Source organism: Corylus avellana, chromosome ca7 (assembly GCF_901000735.1).
Source record: "Corylus avellana chromosome ca7, CavTom2PMs-1.0".
In the NCBI taxonomy this organism is placed as follows: domain Eukaryota; kingdom Viridiplantae; phylum Streptophyta; class Magnoliopsida; order Fagales; family Betulaceae; genus Corylus; species Corylus avellana.
The window spans coordinates 10,947,525-10,963,085 of NC_081547.1; the positions used below are offsets into that span (position 1 = coordinate 10,947,525).

The 15,561-nt window shown below is 35.3% G+C and overlaps 1 protein-coding gene across 1 annotated transcript; it reads right to left on the minus strand.

Moving 5' to 3' along the window:
• Positions 1 to 376: 376 nt before the first annotated feature.
• On the minus strand, positions 377 to 7,217 carry LOC132188558 (proteasome subunit alpha type-6). The gene is made up of 9 exons (XM_059603051.1): positions 7,017 to 7,217; positions 6,026 to 6,120; positions 5,855 to 5,936; positions 5,180 to 5,276; positions 3,834 to 3,892; positions 3,585 to 3,667; positions 1,765 to 1,860; positions 850 to 909; positions 377 to 742 (listed from the first exon to the last, which is right to left on the minus strand). The coding sequence occupies exons 1-9, from the start codon at positions 7,090 to 7,092 to the stop codon at positions 650 to 652; spliced, it is 741 nt and encodes a 246-aa protein (XP_059459034.1). The 5' UTR covers positions 7,093 to 7,217; the 3' UTR covers positions 377 to 649.
• Between the last annotated feature and the right edge of the window lie 8,344 nt (positions 7,218 to 15,561).

Here is a 15,561-nt window from a genome sequence, read left to right on the forward strand (position 1 = left end):
CGCAAGAGATTTAAAGAAATCTGTTTTTAAAATTGAAAAAACAAATTAAAAACAAATAAAAAAACAAGAGAACGCGCTATCACATCTAGAAACATAGGATGTCACCTGTACACCAGTAAAACCTGCCTAGGTTGGGTCACGTGGGGCCCCTGGGCATGCATGGAAAGCACGTGATTAATTACGTGGGTGGTTAATTAGCTATCGGATATGATTGTTTTTCGCATTAAGCATTTGATTCGATTTCAGTGGCAAATAGCTCTCATAAACCCTCCCTTTCAGTGCGAGGAAAAGCGATTAATGATGAGGATTAAATCACTAATCCAACAAGAAAGGTAAACCAGATGCAAGTTGTTGGCATCGATAAGGACCCAATAACTTAATGTCCCATCGTATCATACCATAATTATCATTACATATTTAGATGTGGTGAGGGTTGAGGAACAATTTGGTGGGCTGTTCGATTCAAACACAAATTATGAGAGCATAATGTCGGATCAGTAAATCAGAATACAACAAAGTCTTGAGCTCAGCCAAAATCCTTTTGAGCACATGTTTCATGATCTTAAATAACATCAAATGAGAAAAAAGCATCATCCTGCAGTAAATCAATCTAGGTATTGTTTCGGATGGATTCGGCTATTGCTCCGTCTCAGTCACGCTCACTTATGGCAGTCAGGTGCTCGTCGATCTCCTCCATCGACAAAACTCTAAAGACCGGGTTCTCCTTCCCCACCACTCCAACCTATTAAGAATTAAAAAGTTCATCAAAATAATGGTCATAATCCTCATCAAGAGTTCAAGGAAGCCCTATCCAACTATAGGGCTAGTAATGGTCTGGATATTCAGTACCTCAATCTCATTGGCTTTGAAATCCTCCTGTAGAACTGATTGCAGGGCTGAAATTGCAGTCTATAAATGAAATCAACAGGCCACATTAGATGTAGAAATAAGAATCAGCCGTCAAAAACATTAACATGTCAGTGTTTGCCAAAGGATCATAAAATTATTAAGAAAGAATTCTGCCCAAATTATTAAGGGATAACATTTTTCACAAAATTGTTATAGCATAAAGATTGCTAATAACCCATTTTCCAAAAGTAAAATGCTTTTTTACTAACTAAAGACGAAAAAAAAAAAAAAAAAAGACTATTCTATTGCACCTTTCACAATTAAGAATGTAAGAATTCAAATCTGTGTAGGAAAGTTTCTCGTGAAAGAAAATATGGAATTTCAAATCAATTTATGATAAGGCTTCTGCTAATAATCGAATTAATTGCACCAACCTGTAATTCATGTCATTACCAACCTGAATAAAACAGGTGACCATTAAAAAAAAATGGGCACTAATTGGGATCCATGGAAAGGCACCATCTTTGATACCCAATTTGACTCTCAAAATGGAAGGGAGAGAAAAACACATGGAATGGTGTTTGAGTCATCTTGAGGGTGTTTGGCAAACAACAACCACCCCCACGACACTGATCATAGTTTAAAAAATTAAGAAACAAAATAATGATTGGTATAGGAAAATGAAAAAGTGGTATTGGAAAGTGGAAAAATTTTGTTTTGTAGTGATTTTTTTTATTTGAATAATAATAAAAAATAAATAATGTGATATAAAAAGTGAATGATGTGATATAAAAGTGAGAATGTTTTTATGTTGATTTTTTTGAAAAAAATGAAGTGAATAGTGTGGTGGAATGTGTGTAGTTTAACCCTTATGATTAAAAGTCCTGATCATTAAAAAAAAGACACCACATTTACCTGCACTGTCTCCTCGTAGGTAAATGCAGGATCATTCTTCATTTTCTTCTCCAAGAAATTAATTGCCTCCTGCTCTTTCAATCCAGCACTTGTGGCCTAAACAAAGTATATCATGAGGAACTCACAGGACAGAAATTCAATCGCATGCTAATGATGAACAAAGAAAAGATGAATCGTAAGTCCAATTGAAACAACATTCATTGATGCTCCTACAAGGCCATAAATAACATGGTGCAGGGAAGAGCAAGGAAAGACACTCATCACGGTAATTATAAAACTGTACAAGTGAACATCACAAGATCAACACTCTCTTCAATCATTTTAAGGTCAGGTTAATTATAAGCTGATCTAGATATTTTAACAGCAAGAACAACAAGATTCCATTATATAGATAGATTACATATGTAATTATGCAATTTATAAGTGCTCCGCTCCCTGAACACTACTCATCTTTTTTATGATAACCCGTTATATAAACCATCAGTCAACAAGACATTTAGTTATTATCATTTATGTAAATTTACTGAATACAAATAAAAATGAAGATTGAAGGCAAAAACAGTTGACGAAAGTGATAACAAAATAACTGAATATGAGAATAACTTCTATAAGGACCTGGCATAAACCAGGTCCTTTGTGCCCTCCAATAACATCCAGCCAAGTCAGCTTGTAACACCAAAACTCATTAGGACAAAAACACATGATTGTTTCTATTCTCTAAGAGAAACCCACCATCTACAGAGCTCAAGAGAATCAACGCCAGCCCCCCATTCCCCCTCCTTCTTAGGTTTATTTTGGGGAATGATTCGACACAATTAGGGTTGTTTGACTCATTGCAGAGATGGCTTGCGACAATGGTGGATTTGAAGATTTCGTTTAGGCCCGTAGGAGAGGAATTGCAGTATCTTATGGAGGGGTTCTGGAAGCAATTGGTGATAATTGTGGAGTTAAAATCTGGAGGTGGTTGTAAGTTGGCAAGGTCTTCCAACCCTGATGCTGAGAGTATAATAGGCGATATGGAGAAGATGTCTCAAAAATTTTTTTTATCTCCCTCACCTTTTGTTCTCTGTTTTCAAGATGCAAGGAGTGAATGAAGATGAAATTCAAAAACTATTTTCCAGCAAAAAAAATTTCTGCCCCATTCTCCTTCTTCTTTGTGCAAAAAATTCCTTTCAGTTCTTGGTGTAAAATACATAAAAAAAAAACTAAAAAAGAAAAAATAAAAAGAAAAACAAAAAAACAAACAGAAGAACACTACTTATCAGTCTGGCTTTTGCAATGAAGAATGAGACTGGTACAATTATTATTGCTATGGCTGACAAAGAAGAAAAAGAAGGGGAATGGAGAGAATAGAAGAAATTATCTAGTGTTTTCGTCATAATGGATTTTGGTGTTACTAGCTGACTTGGCTGCCTTATAGAAGTTATTCTTGACAGAATATCTATCGCCTTCAATATAGTCCACAGCTAGCATACAGCCATAAACTATGGACACATATGATCCTTCATATTATTTCATTTGGATACATACAATATCCTAGTCGTCAGGTTGGAGATAGTTCCAGCATTATAGAAATTGTATTAGTACGCCAGGAATGCGATGCAGAAATAATTATGTCTGTTAGGTATATCCCTGATAAAGAACGTAGTAAAAAAGTAATCAGAGGTGATTGCTGGTGTAAAACTTAGGTGGACAGAGTTGGAAAGTTCACGTGCTGTTCCATAAATCTTTGGCATAATTTTTTCTCATGTTGAGCAATGCAAGAACAAACACCCTCAGAGAGGGAATGAAAATTTTTCTAGGATAAGTTTTGCCAATACCTTGTGACCAAAGAAATGGCCTGCTGGGTCACATTTGAAGAGTCGAGGTCCAAATTCATCATCAATACCCAAAACCATAGCAACTTCCAAAAGCAAAGAAATGAAATCACAGAAGGGATAAAAAAATCAGTAACAAAGCTCATATATGTTTAACAAATCCATTGCTGAAAAAGGAATACTAAGTTTAATTAACACATAATGGCGGGAGAGGAGAATCTTTGACAACTATGGAAAAGACAAGAAACAAACCTACTCCAAGCGGTCTCATATAAGCATGTTGAGTATAGACTTGTGATTTGTCAGCAATCCTGAAATGCAAACAATTCCAAAACATTAGTTAAACTAACTTTGACCTTGCATTTTTTTTTCTGGGCTAACTTCGACCTTACATAGAATGACATACAATCTTCTGATTACAATGTTATGAACATACGCAAATGTTTATTAAGGGAAAAATGGAAAGAACACAAGAGTTTACACATACTCAATAATTTGAAGAAGCATAAGTATTGACATATTTACGAATCGGTGTTTGTCACATACAGTGGCATGCCATCTATGAAGAATTTGATGTCCTGGACTAACAAATACTATCAGTGAAACTCCTTCTGGATGCTGCTATGAGCACTCGTGTATTGTCCCCAAGACCTCGATAATAAATCCATTATGGTCCGAGTCTAACATTTGAATGAAACTCCTTCTGGATGCTGCTATGAGTACTCTTGTGTATTGTCCCCAAGACCTCGAGTAATAAATCCATTATGGTCTGAGTCTAACAATTGAATGAACAAGCATCTTCTTAATCAAGAAGGTGAAGCTTATTGACTCCAAAAGGGTGCAATAACTATGCTTTCTAGTGTATTGCATAAATCTAAGAGAAAAATATCCCTGGCCACGGGAGCTGCAAAATTTACCTAACATCAAGGTTCCTGAATTCAGGAAGAGTCTGAAAACAGAACACTGTGTTCTTGTGTAATCCACAATTCATCATCCTCATCTTCTACTTTTCGTATCTTATTTGACCTAAATGTGGGTATCAAGGTGGGCTACGTTAAATTAAACCTAGGAAACAGGACTATATATCCTAGGAAAGAGAACAAACTACACATTTAATTCAACCTAAATATGAAAGAAACAATATCATTGGACAATCTAATATTCTTTGAGTTCCATTTTTCTTTTCTATATTAGGAGCATATCTGCTAAACAAGATAACAAACTATGAATTTATTTAAACCCAATAATAAAGTGCACATACTTTACATGAGAGAGAGCAATAAAAACAAGTAATGCACAGATATCCACATAATAAAAGACAAAAAGGAGTTATATGATACGAAACCAGCAATTCCTCTTTTCCAGTCAAATGCACAAACATGAGTTCACTATATTGCTAATCTATTTGAAGGAAAAGCAACAATTTTTAATTGTTCCGCTCAAAAAATGGGGTTTTTTTGGCGAAGATGGCTGAAACTAATTTTTTTTAACTCAAAACATATAGCAAGAATAGTTTAGTAGTTGATTAACTAAAAATAAATTGCAAGTTACATAATTAAAGGGTACCCAAATTGGACAGCGAAAGAATAAGGATATACCATTTTGCCAATACATCCACAGGCATCTCATATCCATATCTGAAGCGAAACTCAGCTGCTTCATTTCTCGCTTGTTGAACCAAGGTCCTTGCATCAGCTGGAAAATAGCATGCCAAAATTATCCAAGTTCTACGCATTTAAAAGAGCACTGAATAGAAAATCACATCTTCATATTGTAACCATAGAGGAAGAAGCATATGTGAACTTGGGACCAATAACAATATGGACGATTAAATTACACTCTCTAAAAACAACACATTTGTGTAATTGATGTTATCAACTTAAATTCTAGTCCAGATGTGCTGGTAGACTTCCATATACGGATCTTCATCATGTGAAAAAATAAAAAAAATAAAAGTTCCATGGACTTTTGTCGTGCAACATGTTACATAATTATGTACAAGGTGCGCTTGCATCAACAGTACAAGTGGAACATATCATCCCTGCTCGGTTTTAATAACAGTAATATTTACTAAAAGCTAACATTCTAGTTTCAAATCAGAAGAGTAAATGTGGGACACATACTTGATAACAGCAGACTACATGCTCAGACATGTTACCATCTTTAACATTTTCAATAACCAAATTTGCAAATTTGATACAGACAGGCTGTTTTAAGTTTGATCTTTCTTAAAACTAAAATAAAAAGGCTTAGATAGAAACTTGCTGCCTCACCTGTCATGCCAGTTGCCAACAACCCAAGATACTTTGTGATGGGGAAAAGATGTGAGACACTTGTCTGATCCAAAAGCTTGTCCTATTTCAAATTTTATGATTTATACAACCCAAGTCAATTCAAACTGTAGGTAAAACGAATTTTCAGCATGACAAGCAACTGATACTCACCGGGACCTTCTTCTGGGTCACAACACAAACTGAATCCTTTCCTCGTACACCAATAGAGGTGATTCCAGCAGCCTTAACAGCCTTAAAAGCATACTCTGTTCATTCATTTATACCCAAACATATTAGATATCACAGACTAAAAAGACATATTAGCAAATACATTTACTCATTTCAAGCCTGCAGTTTCTGAAGTACTACAGTTTAGATCTTAAACCCCATAAGGTGCCAAGAAAATGTACAAAAAATGACACTTCTGTAATTAAGAAAACAAAGACATTCACACCTCTAAGACTGATGCTACTACTTTAAATTAGTATAACTGGGTGTTTCTTATATCAATAAGCAAAATGAGACTAAAAAGATATTTCTTTCTTTTCATATTTATCAGATGTCACAGCGACCAAACAAAGGGTCAAGTTAGACCATCAAAGGGATTTTTAATTCAATGATTTTCTTTGAGCTACAGGAACTGTGATTTAAGTTTTTGAATAACTAAAACTAGATTCAAAATCCGGACTCTCCCGTACAGCCAATAAGGGTCATAGTAAATTTATTCCTAGTTCCACGACTCTGAAACCAAGCTCAGTTGAACTATCATCGCAGGTAAATTGCTTAAGTTATGTCTTTCAAAATTTGAGTAATTAAAATAAGGTTCAAGATCGTGATTTCTCGTTGTTTTCCTCGGATTTCTCGGCAACCAACCAAAGGGCGAAATAAACCACCATAAATACTAATTGGGTTTGTAATCAATGGCCCTGAAAACCCAAAAAAAGCTCCGCTAATGTGTTCCTTTGATATTACATACCTAACTGCGACAAATATTACCACAAATCACAATTCATTTCAACGACCAATCCTACATCTACATAACCGATCAAAAATGGCATTCAGAAATTCAAAAATGGATTTCTGGGAACATCAATGAAGGTGCTGCGTGTGATTGAAATACATCTAAAGGGGTAAAAGAGATATTTCACCACATAGCACATACCCACTTGAAAGAGGCGGCCTTCGGGAGAGAAAATCGTGATGTGGCGGTCGTAGCCACCTCCGCTTCCACGACTCATTGCTTTTGACTTGTTTGGATTTGCTCTGAACTGATTCGGGTTTTGAGGGTTTCTTTCTGCGTACTGAGATGGCGAAGATGCAAGAAAGAAAAATAAACACCCAAGGCTTTTCTTTCTTCCCAAGCACACTCAAAAGTTGAAAATAAAAGGTTTCTGCACAGCCAAAAACGATGTCGTTTGCTAGTGCTTAGTTAATTGGCAATGGGCCGCTACTTTTTCCTCTCTGTTTTTTTGAGGTAATTGGGCCGGCTATCGTTGCTTTCTAGGAATAGGATTTAACGAAGGTGATCTATTTTATATATCTAGATTTAATAATTTATATAGTGTTTTGTTATATTATATTATTTAAAAATTTTAAAACAAATGTAATAATAGGTGATAATATATAGTCCATTAAATTTTTAAATTTTAAGGAAAATGAATGAAAATGAACTTAAAGGTTTTTAAGATCTGCTAAGGGTCCGTGTGAGTTTGCAATTTCAAAAAGTACTATTTAAAAATAACAATTTTAAAATGTACAATTTAAAAACTTAAATTTAACCTTTAAAATTGCAGTTTAACCTTTAAAATTGTACATTTTTTAAAAAAATCTTCTTACCTGAAATTTGAAAACGCAAATTTTTTGCATTTTCACATTGTAATTTTTTAAAAGCACAATTCCAAATAATTCATTTTCTGCGATGTAGTTTAAAATCACATTTTTTGTCTATAAAATCACAATGTCAAACCCACCCTAAAAACAACAATTTAGTTTTACGGTCAAATTCCATCAAAACATTTGACGGATTTCATTAAGTGCCACGTCAGCGCCAATAAAATAACGACATGTGTCACTCTTAATAAAAAAAAATTATACAACATTGTATTATGTAAAAACTTTAAAATAATGTAATAATAAGTGATAATATATACTCTATTAAATTTGTAAATTTAATCTGAATTATGAAATAATATGAGATTCCGATCCAGGCTTTTGGGTTTATTTTGTTGTTTCTTGAAGGCCCGCCATTAAAACATATGGGCTGTACACTAAAAAAGAGACCAATCCGGCATTCCTTTGTGCCGTTGTGCGAGTAGATTTGATTCCAACCCTTTTGCTTGATGCAATGCAAGACGAGACATTTCTAGCCAAATTGATTGATCCATAATTTTTTTTCTTTTTTCTGAAATTTTTTCTTAAATCATATGTTTAACACTAATATAATTTTTCTTAAGGGTGCGTTTAGGATTGTGATTTCGCAAGAATAATCTACGTTTTTAAAAAATATTACAAAACATAAGGCGTTTGGCATTGCCATTTAAAAAGTACTTAATTTAAAATAGGAAAAAAATCTGCGATTTCAATAAGCAGGCTAGAGGCTACTTATTTAAAAATGTGGGAATTTAAACCGAAATCATGAATTTGCATAATAAATATTTAATAAAAAAGTATTTTTTAACATATTTTATCAAATGCTTTTATGATTTTAAAAAATAGCGATTTCAAAAACAATATTTTTAAAATCGCACTTATTGAAACCGCAATCACAAACAGACCCTAAATAAAATTTAGATAATTTTAGTTGAGGATTGCCCGCCATCTTTTTGCTTGATGTCATGGCCAAAGACACATTTTCAGTTAAGTTTATTGATATCCAGTTTTGTTTTTTTTTTTTTTTTCTTAAAGTTTTTGGTACCATGGACAAAATTGTAAAAATAATTATGGATTGTCACCATCAAATCAACATAGTAGAATAGTAATGGGATATTGATATTGTATATAGCATTATTCTATCAGGATTATGATTACATATATACCATATGGCAGATAGTTATGACTAGAGATACATGAGATAACATATTATTATTATAATGCATTGACATGATTTTCTACCTTACTACCTATCAGAGATCCTATTGCATGATGATGCATGTGATTTTTCATATTTTGACAAAGATTGAGTTCGTAGACTTGCGCTTTATTTTTTTTCATGTGTAAAACATCTTTATTTTACAATTAGCCAATCTTTAAAAAATGGTTCGTGAGGTCTGTGCAGAAGGATTTTCATGGATGACTCGGCTTTATAAATCTTTGTAGACAACTCTTATATTTAATATGTAACATTTTGGAGTTTTTGGATTTGGTAGCAGGCCTATGACCGAAACGCTTGATGTTGATTTTTATGGTTATGATATGATGCTTTAAGTTATCTTGTTTTTGTTTTTGTTTTTATTATTATTATTATTATTATTATTTGAAATTGTATTACCTCATCGCATTACTGTGAGAAAATTTTCTCAAAAAATTGGGTAAAATTCGATGATCAAAATGGTGTTCAAAGTGCCAAAACTACATGGGTGTCCGAACTGGATTCATAGCCGTCATGACGGACATCAATGCCGCAAAGTGTTTCTTCAACTTGAGAGCTTCATTTGCAAGCCCGTCTGCATGGCGTTCGAACGAGATAGATGAACAAGAAAACCCGAGCATCTGCAACCTCATCTGCAAGCCATCTGGACGCGCCGCACCAAGAGACGCTATGAAGCAATGTTGCCCTAGCCTCGTCCGGACGAACATACTCCCCGTCCTAACGGCCGTGTGTAAAAGTAAGATTTGGCCGTGTTATTTTGTGCCGTCCAGACGAGTCTTGTCTCCGTCCGGACGCCACGTACTTGTTACGGTTTTAAGTCAATGTAAATTGTGTGCTGGATGTAGGGTTCAATGGGCTATTATAAATACATCTTTATAGAGAGAGAGATGTACGAATTTTCACCAGAGAGTTCGTGAGAGGTTGTGCTAAGAGAGAGTTTATGTTGTGAGCTAAGTCGTCCCTCTTAGAGTATTTGTTAGTTTGAATTGTGTGCTTTATTAAGAAGTCTATCGAAAGGGTCCGATAAAGGAGAATTACGTGTGAAGAAGATTGTGAGCAAGGAGATGAGTTGGAGGCTGGTCGATCTTATAGAGCCAAGGACTTGCAAAGGGTTTTAAGTGTTTCCCATGTCTGTAATTTCGAAATCTTTTTTTTATAGTGATTTCCTAGGTTTAACTGCCCTAAAGAGGCTTTACTTTTAGAACAATTTCTAAAAGATTTCCTCTTCATTACCAAAATCATTGTGTCTGGTTGATTTACTATTTTGATTATTTTAGTGATTGATTGTTTATAGATTGCTATTTGTTAATTTTGCATATTGTGTGATATACATCTGCATAGTGTTTCTCAATTAGTATTAGAGCGGGTTCACTCCTTGAAGGATTTAAATTCTTGAGTGTGATATTTGTTTTATATTTAAGATGTCTTAAACTCTTAACACTGTGCCTAATTTTGATGGATCAAATTATGGCTATTGAAAGTTCAGTATAAGATTTTTCTTAAAATTCATAGATGTTTGGTTTGTCATTGAATCAAGATTTAAAGCTCCAGATAAGCCGACAGTCGAATGGTCTAATGTTGAAAAACAAACTTGTATGGCGAATGACAAAGCTATGAATGCTCTATGCTTGGCAATTTCACAAACTGAGTTCTCTAGAATTTCAAATTGTGATAGTGCCAAAGATGCATGGGAGATCCTAGAAACTACTTATGAATGAACTAATCTTGTTAAAGCTTCAAAACTTCAAATGTTAGTTTCTCAGTTTGAGGATATTAAAATGTTAGAGGATGATACCTTCAATGAGTTTTTTGGTAAACTTAGTGAAATTAGAAATTCCATGATAAATCTAGGAAAGAAAGTTTCTGATACTAAACTGATTAGAAAGGTTATAAGATCGCTTCTTGAAAGATTCAGAATGAAGGTAACTACTATTGAGTCATGCACTGATCTTAAAACCATGAGAATAGAAGAGTTAGTTGGTGTCCTTTAGACTTATGAGTTTTCTTTGCCTCAACCTAGGAAAAATAAGGATCTTGCCCTTAGAACTCTTAGGAAGAACTCTGATGAGGAATCACCAGATGATGAGGAACTTGTCTTGAAAATTAAAAGGTTTTATAGGAATGAACATAGAATTTCCAAGAGGTTTGGAAAACAAAAAGAAAGTACTCTGGAGAGAAATGAAAGAGACCCACGTGGTTCAAAATGTTATGAGTGTTCTGGCTATGGTCATGTGCGCAAGATTGTGCTAATCTCAAGAGTAATAAGCCAAGAGACCAAAAAGCCTTCAATATTACCTTGAATGACACTGATGAGGAAGTCCTAGATGAAAATGCTAATTATTTAGCGTTTGCTGTGTCTTATGATTTTGATGATTCTAAACAATCAAATGTACAGTCTGTATAGAAAATTTTTCCATCAAATTGTCAAAGGAGTTTTGAAGATCACTTACCCTCACATGGTCCAAAATGTTATGAGTGTTCTGGCTATGGTCATGTGCGCAAGGATTGTGCTAATTTCAAGAGTAATAAGCCAAGAGACCCAAAAAGCCTTCAATATTACCTTGAGTGACACCGATGAGGAAGTCCTAGATGAAAATGCTAATTATTTAGCATTTACTGTGTCTTATGATTCTGACAATTCTAAACAATCAGATATACAGTCTGTATCTGATAATGAATCAAAAAGGGTAAGTGATCTTCAAAACTCCTATGACAATTTGATGGAAAAATTTTCTATGCTTAGAAATACAAATTTGAAAATTATTAAGGATGTTAAAAATCTTGAGCTTGAAAGGGATAATTTGTTGAAATCCTTGAGTGATTCACATGCTATTTGCAATACTCTGAAATCTGAAAACCATGTGTTAATTGCTAAGAATAAATCCCTTCAAAATGATCTGGATGAATCTAGAAATCACTTGAGTAAATTCTCTAGTGAAAAGCTTAATAAAATGCTGCATGTTCAAAAGCTTTCTAGAGACAGATCTGGTTTAGGATTTGATAAAACTGCTCATATGTCTTCTAATTTTGTTTCTACTTCAAAAATTGTATTTGTTAAACCTGTGAAAGTAGAAGAAGTTTCTGTTAATGGACATCAAGCAGCTGCTCAGACTCTATAAGGTAAGAAAGGTAAGAAAATTTTGGTTAAGCCTCATGCATCTTACTTTAAGCCTAGAGTCGTACATCTAGACTAGGAAATTACCTTCTCAAAGGTTTGTCCCTACATGTCATCATTGTGGAAAAATTGGTCACATTCAACCCAACTGTTTTAATTTGAAACCTCATGTGTATAAAAATGAAAATTCCTTTTTCTAGGAAAGATTGTGAGGGTTTGGTCATGATGATGAAAGGAGTGTTATCTAGGTTAGATGAGTTCAAAAAAAGTCATAAACCTAGACCTAAGATCACTCAAGTGTGGGTTAGGAATGATTATGCTATTCACCCTTTGAGGGGAAGTGGTAGTGATCTAACCTTATGTTAAGTGAGTCAATAACATGCCTAGGGTTGGTTGTCGTGCATATCTTTGCATATCCTAGAGCATGTTGCTTTTCTTTTTGCATTGCATTTTTTTTGTCATTTTTTTTTTTTGCGTGCATTATTAATGTTGAAAAATTCAAAAAGACAAAAATATTTTGATTTGGTTACCTTCTTCCTTCTTTTGTCTTATGCACCTTGGTAGTCCATTATTTTCTCATGCTTCTTCCATGGATTTAATTCCTTGTGTCTTAGAATGTTTTTAATATGCATGAGTTGTCAAATTGTTTCAATGAACTATTTTTTTGTGGTTACCTAAAACCTAAGCTTGCGTGGTACGTTTTGCCTATGCTTAAACTTTTGTGCACATTTAAGCTTAAATTGAGTTTATTCTTAAAATGAGAGTTGTGTGAGGTAACTATATTATGATTTTTGACTAGTTGTATCTATCAAATTAACCATACACTAGTTGAACCTAAGGCTTAAATATTTCAACATTTTTCAAAGCACAAATTGTTTAAAGACACCTCATGAAGAAAAATTGTGAAACAAGAAATCAAAAGATCATATTCCAAAAGGAAATTATTTCATTGTGTCAAGCTTGTGCTATTGTTCAAAAGATGAATGTATTAGATGAAAGTGGCTAGGCCCTATTATGATAAAGTTTAACTTTTGATTTGATATGCTTGTCAAAACCTTTATTTTGGTGAAACATTCTCCTCAACGTATAAATTGTTAATTCTACTCAATGGATGGCTTACACACACGACAGTGACGACACACAAGCATGGGTTGAATGGAACATTTTCATTGCTTGGGTTAAACAAAACGTGTTCTTGTCATTTCAAGTCTCATTTATATTTTAAATGTTTTCAGATATTTTGGGATATTCATTGCTTGAAAATATGAGTTTTTGATGTATGCATCATGTGTGTTTATTTGACTTTTGAAGGGGAGAAACCTTTTTAGTAAAAGTTTCTTGTTGATATTGAGTCATATATTGAGGGGGAGTTTTTGTTCTTCATGATCATGCATTATACTTCATGCATTTTCCTCTTCCATATATATTTGATGTATTTTGTGAGTGTTTCAGGAAACATGAGACCTTTTGTCAATTTGTGACAAAAATGGGAGTTAATTTTGGGCAGATGATGGGTTGTCTCGGCTATTGATTTTGTCACCGAATTTCCAAAGAGAAGGGGGTATTTGTTGGCTAAAATTCAATGATCAAAATGGTGTTCATAGTGCCAAAACCACATGGTCGTCTGGACAGGATTCATAGCCGTCCGAACGGACATCAGTGCCGCAAAGTGTTTCTTCAACCTGAGAGCTTCGTCCACAAGCCCGTCTGCATGGCGTTAGGACGAGATAGATGAACAACAAATCTCAAGAGTCTCATCTGCAACCTCGTCTGCAAGCCGTCCGGACGCGCCGCACCAAGAGACGCTATGAAGCGATGTTACCCTAGCCCTATCCGGACGAACATACTCCCCATCCAGACGGCCGTGTATAAAAGCAAGATTTGGCCATGTTATTTTGTGCCGTTCGGACTGGCTACTATAAATAGAGAGAGATGTACGACTTTCCACTAGAGAGTTCGTGAGAGGCTGTGTTAAGAGAGAGTTAATGTTGTGAGCTAAAACGTCCCTCTTAGAGTATTTGTTAGTTTGAATTATGTGCTTCATTGAGAAGTCTATCGGAAGGGTCTAATAAAGGAGAATCACGTGTGAAGAAGAATGTGAGCAAGGAGACGAGTTTGAGGCTTGTCGATCTTACAGAGCCAAGGACTTGCAAAGGGTTGTAAGTTTTCCTTGTTTCTCTAATCTTAGAATATTTTCTTATAGTGATTTCCTGGATCTGGCTGCCCCAGAGAGGTTTTACTTTTAAAACGATTTCTAAAAGGTTTCCTCTTCGTCACCAAAATTATTGTGTCCCATTGATTTACTGTTTTGATTATTTTCGTGATTGATTGTTTATAGATTGCTATATGTTAATTCCGCATATTGTGTGATATACACCTACATAGCATTTTTCAAAAACAATATCCTGGATAGGGCTGGGCACGGGTCGGTGCGGGGTGGGTATCGGGTTTTTTTCCCACCCGCCCCACACCTTGCGGGTTTGGGATTTTCCAACCCGCCACCCGAGCCCAATGACCAAGATCCGTGCGAGTCGGGTATTTGCGGTGTTGGTTAAATAGGTGCGGGTTTTGCGGGTCGGGTCAGGTTTGAGAGATTGAGAGGCGAGAGTGACTAAGTGAGATGAGAGATCGAGAGCCTTCAAGGTGCTGAGAATCAAGATGAGATGATGGGCTACTGGATGATAGCCTTACGTGGTAATAGATGACAGCTCAAGTTGGTGATGAGAATTCTACGGTTAGGATTTAAAGAAAATGATCCAAACGCTAGAAATAAAAAGAGCTTTGTGCCAATCTCATAGAAAAAAGAGCTTTGTAGCTCAAGTTAGTGATAAGATTTCTATGGTTAGGATTTAAAGCAAATGATCCAAAGGCTAGAAATAAAAGGAGCTTTGTACCTATCTTCTAGAAAAAAAAAAAGCTTTGCTACGACTTTTACAGGGTAACTCTTCAAAGCCTTCTTCTTCTTGTTTCTCTTCTTCTTCATCTAGTGGACCAGTGCTATGAATTCCACCATAGCCTCCAAATCATCATTTCTTATTTCTGATTTCTAATGTCGGTAACTTCGGTTCGGTTTCAGTCGAAAACCGTCTTCTTTGAAGGCTATTTCGCCTACCAAACTGAAAACGTCGAAAATCTTAAAAGCCTACCGCTTACCAGCCGGCTGGTAGTCGGTGTCGGACAGCGTTGGGGCGGTTACAGTCGAAACTCGGCCGGTTGGCGGCGAGTCGGGAATTTGCTCAGGCTTAGTGCTGACCGTGGCATCGTGCGGTGCGACTGTCGGGCTGTGTTGAGTGTTAAGAACTTGAATGCTGGGTGCCAAAATCGAATGGGTTATGGCTGTGAAATGAGAGATCGAGAGCCTTTAAGGTGCTGGCCGTGGCACTGTGCGGTGCGGTTGTTGAGCTGTGTTGAGTGTTGAGAACTTGAGTGCTTGGTGTCGAAATTGAATGGGTTATAGGTAAGTCTAGGGTTTTCTTTTTGTGTTTTAGGACCTGCGGGTAGGAG

Excerpts from the sequence above, each read along its gene's own strand:
- LOC132188558 (XM_059603051.1), bottom strand. The coding sequence starts at position 7,092 with ATGAGTCGTGGAAGCGGAGGTGGCTACGACCGCCACATCACGATTTTC. Across the intron at positions 1,861-3,584 it reads GCCATTTCTTTGGTCACAAG|GCCACAAGTGCTGGATTGAA; the intron begins GTATTGGCAAAA and ends TACTTTGTTTAG. Across the intron at positions 910-1,764 it reads CCTACGAGGAGACAGTGCAG|ACTGCAATTTCAGCCCTGCA; the intron begins GTAAATGTGGTG and ends TTTCATTTATAG.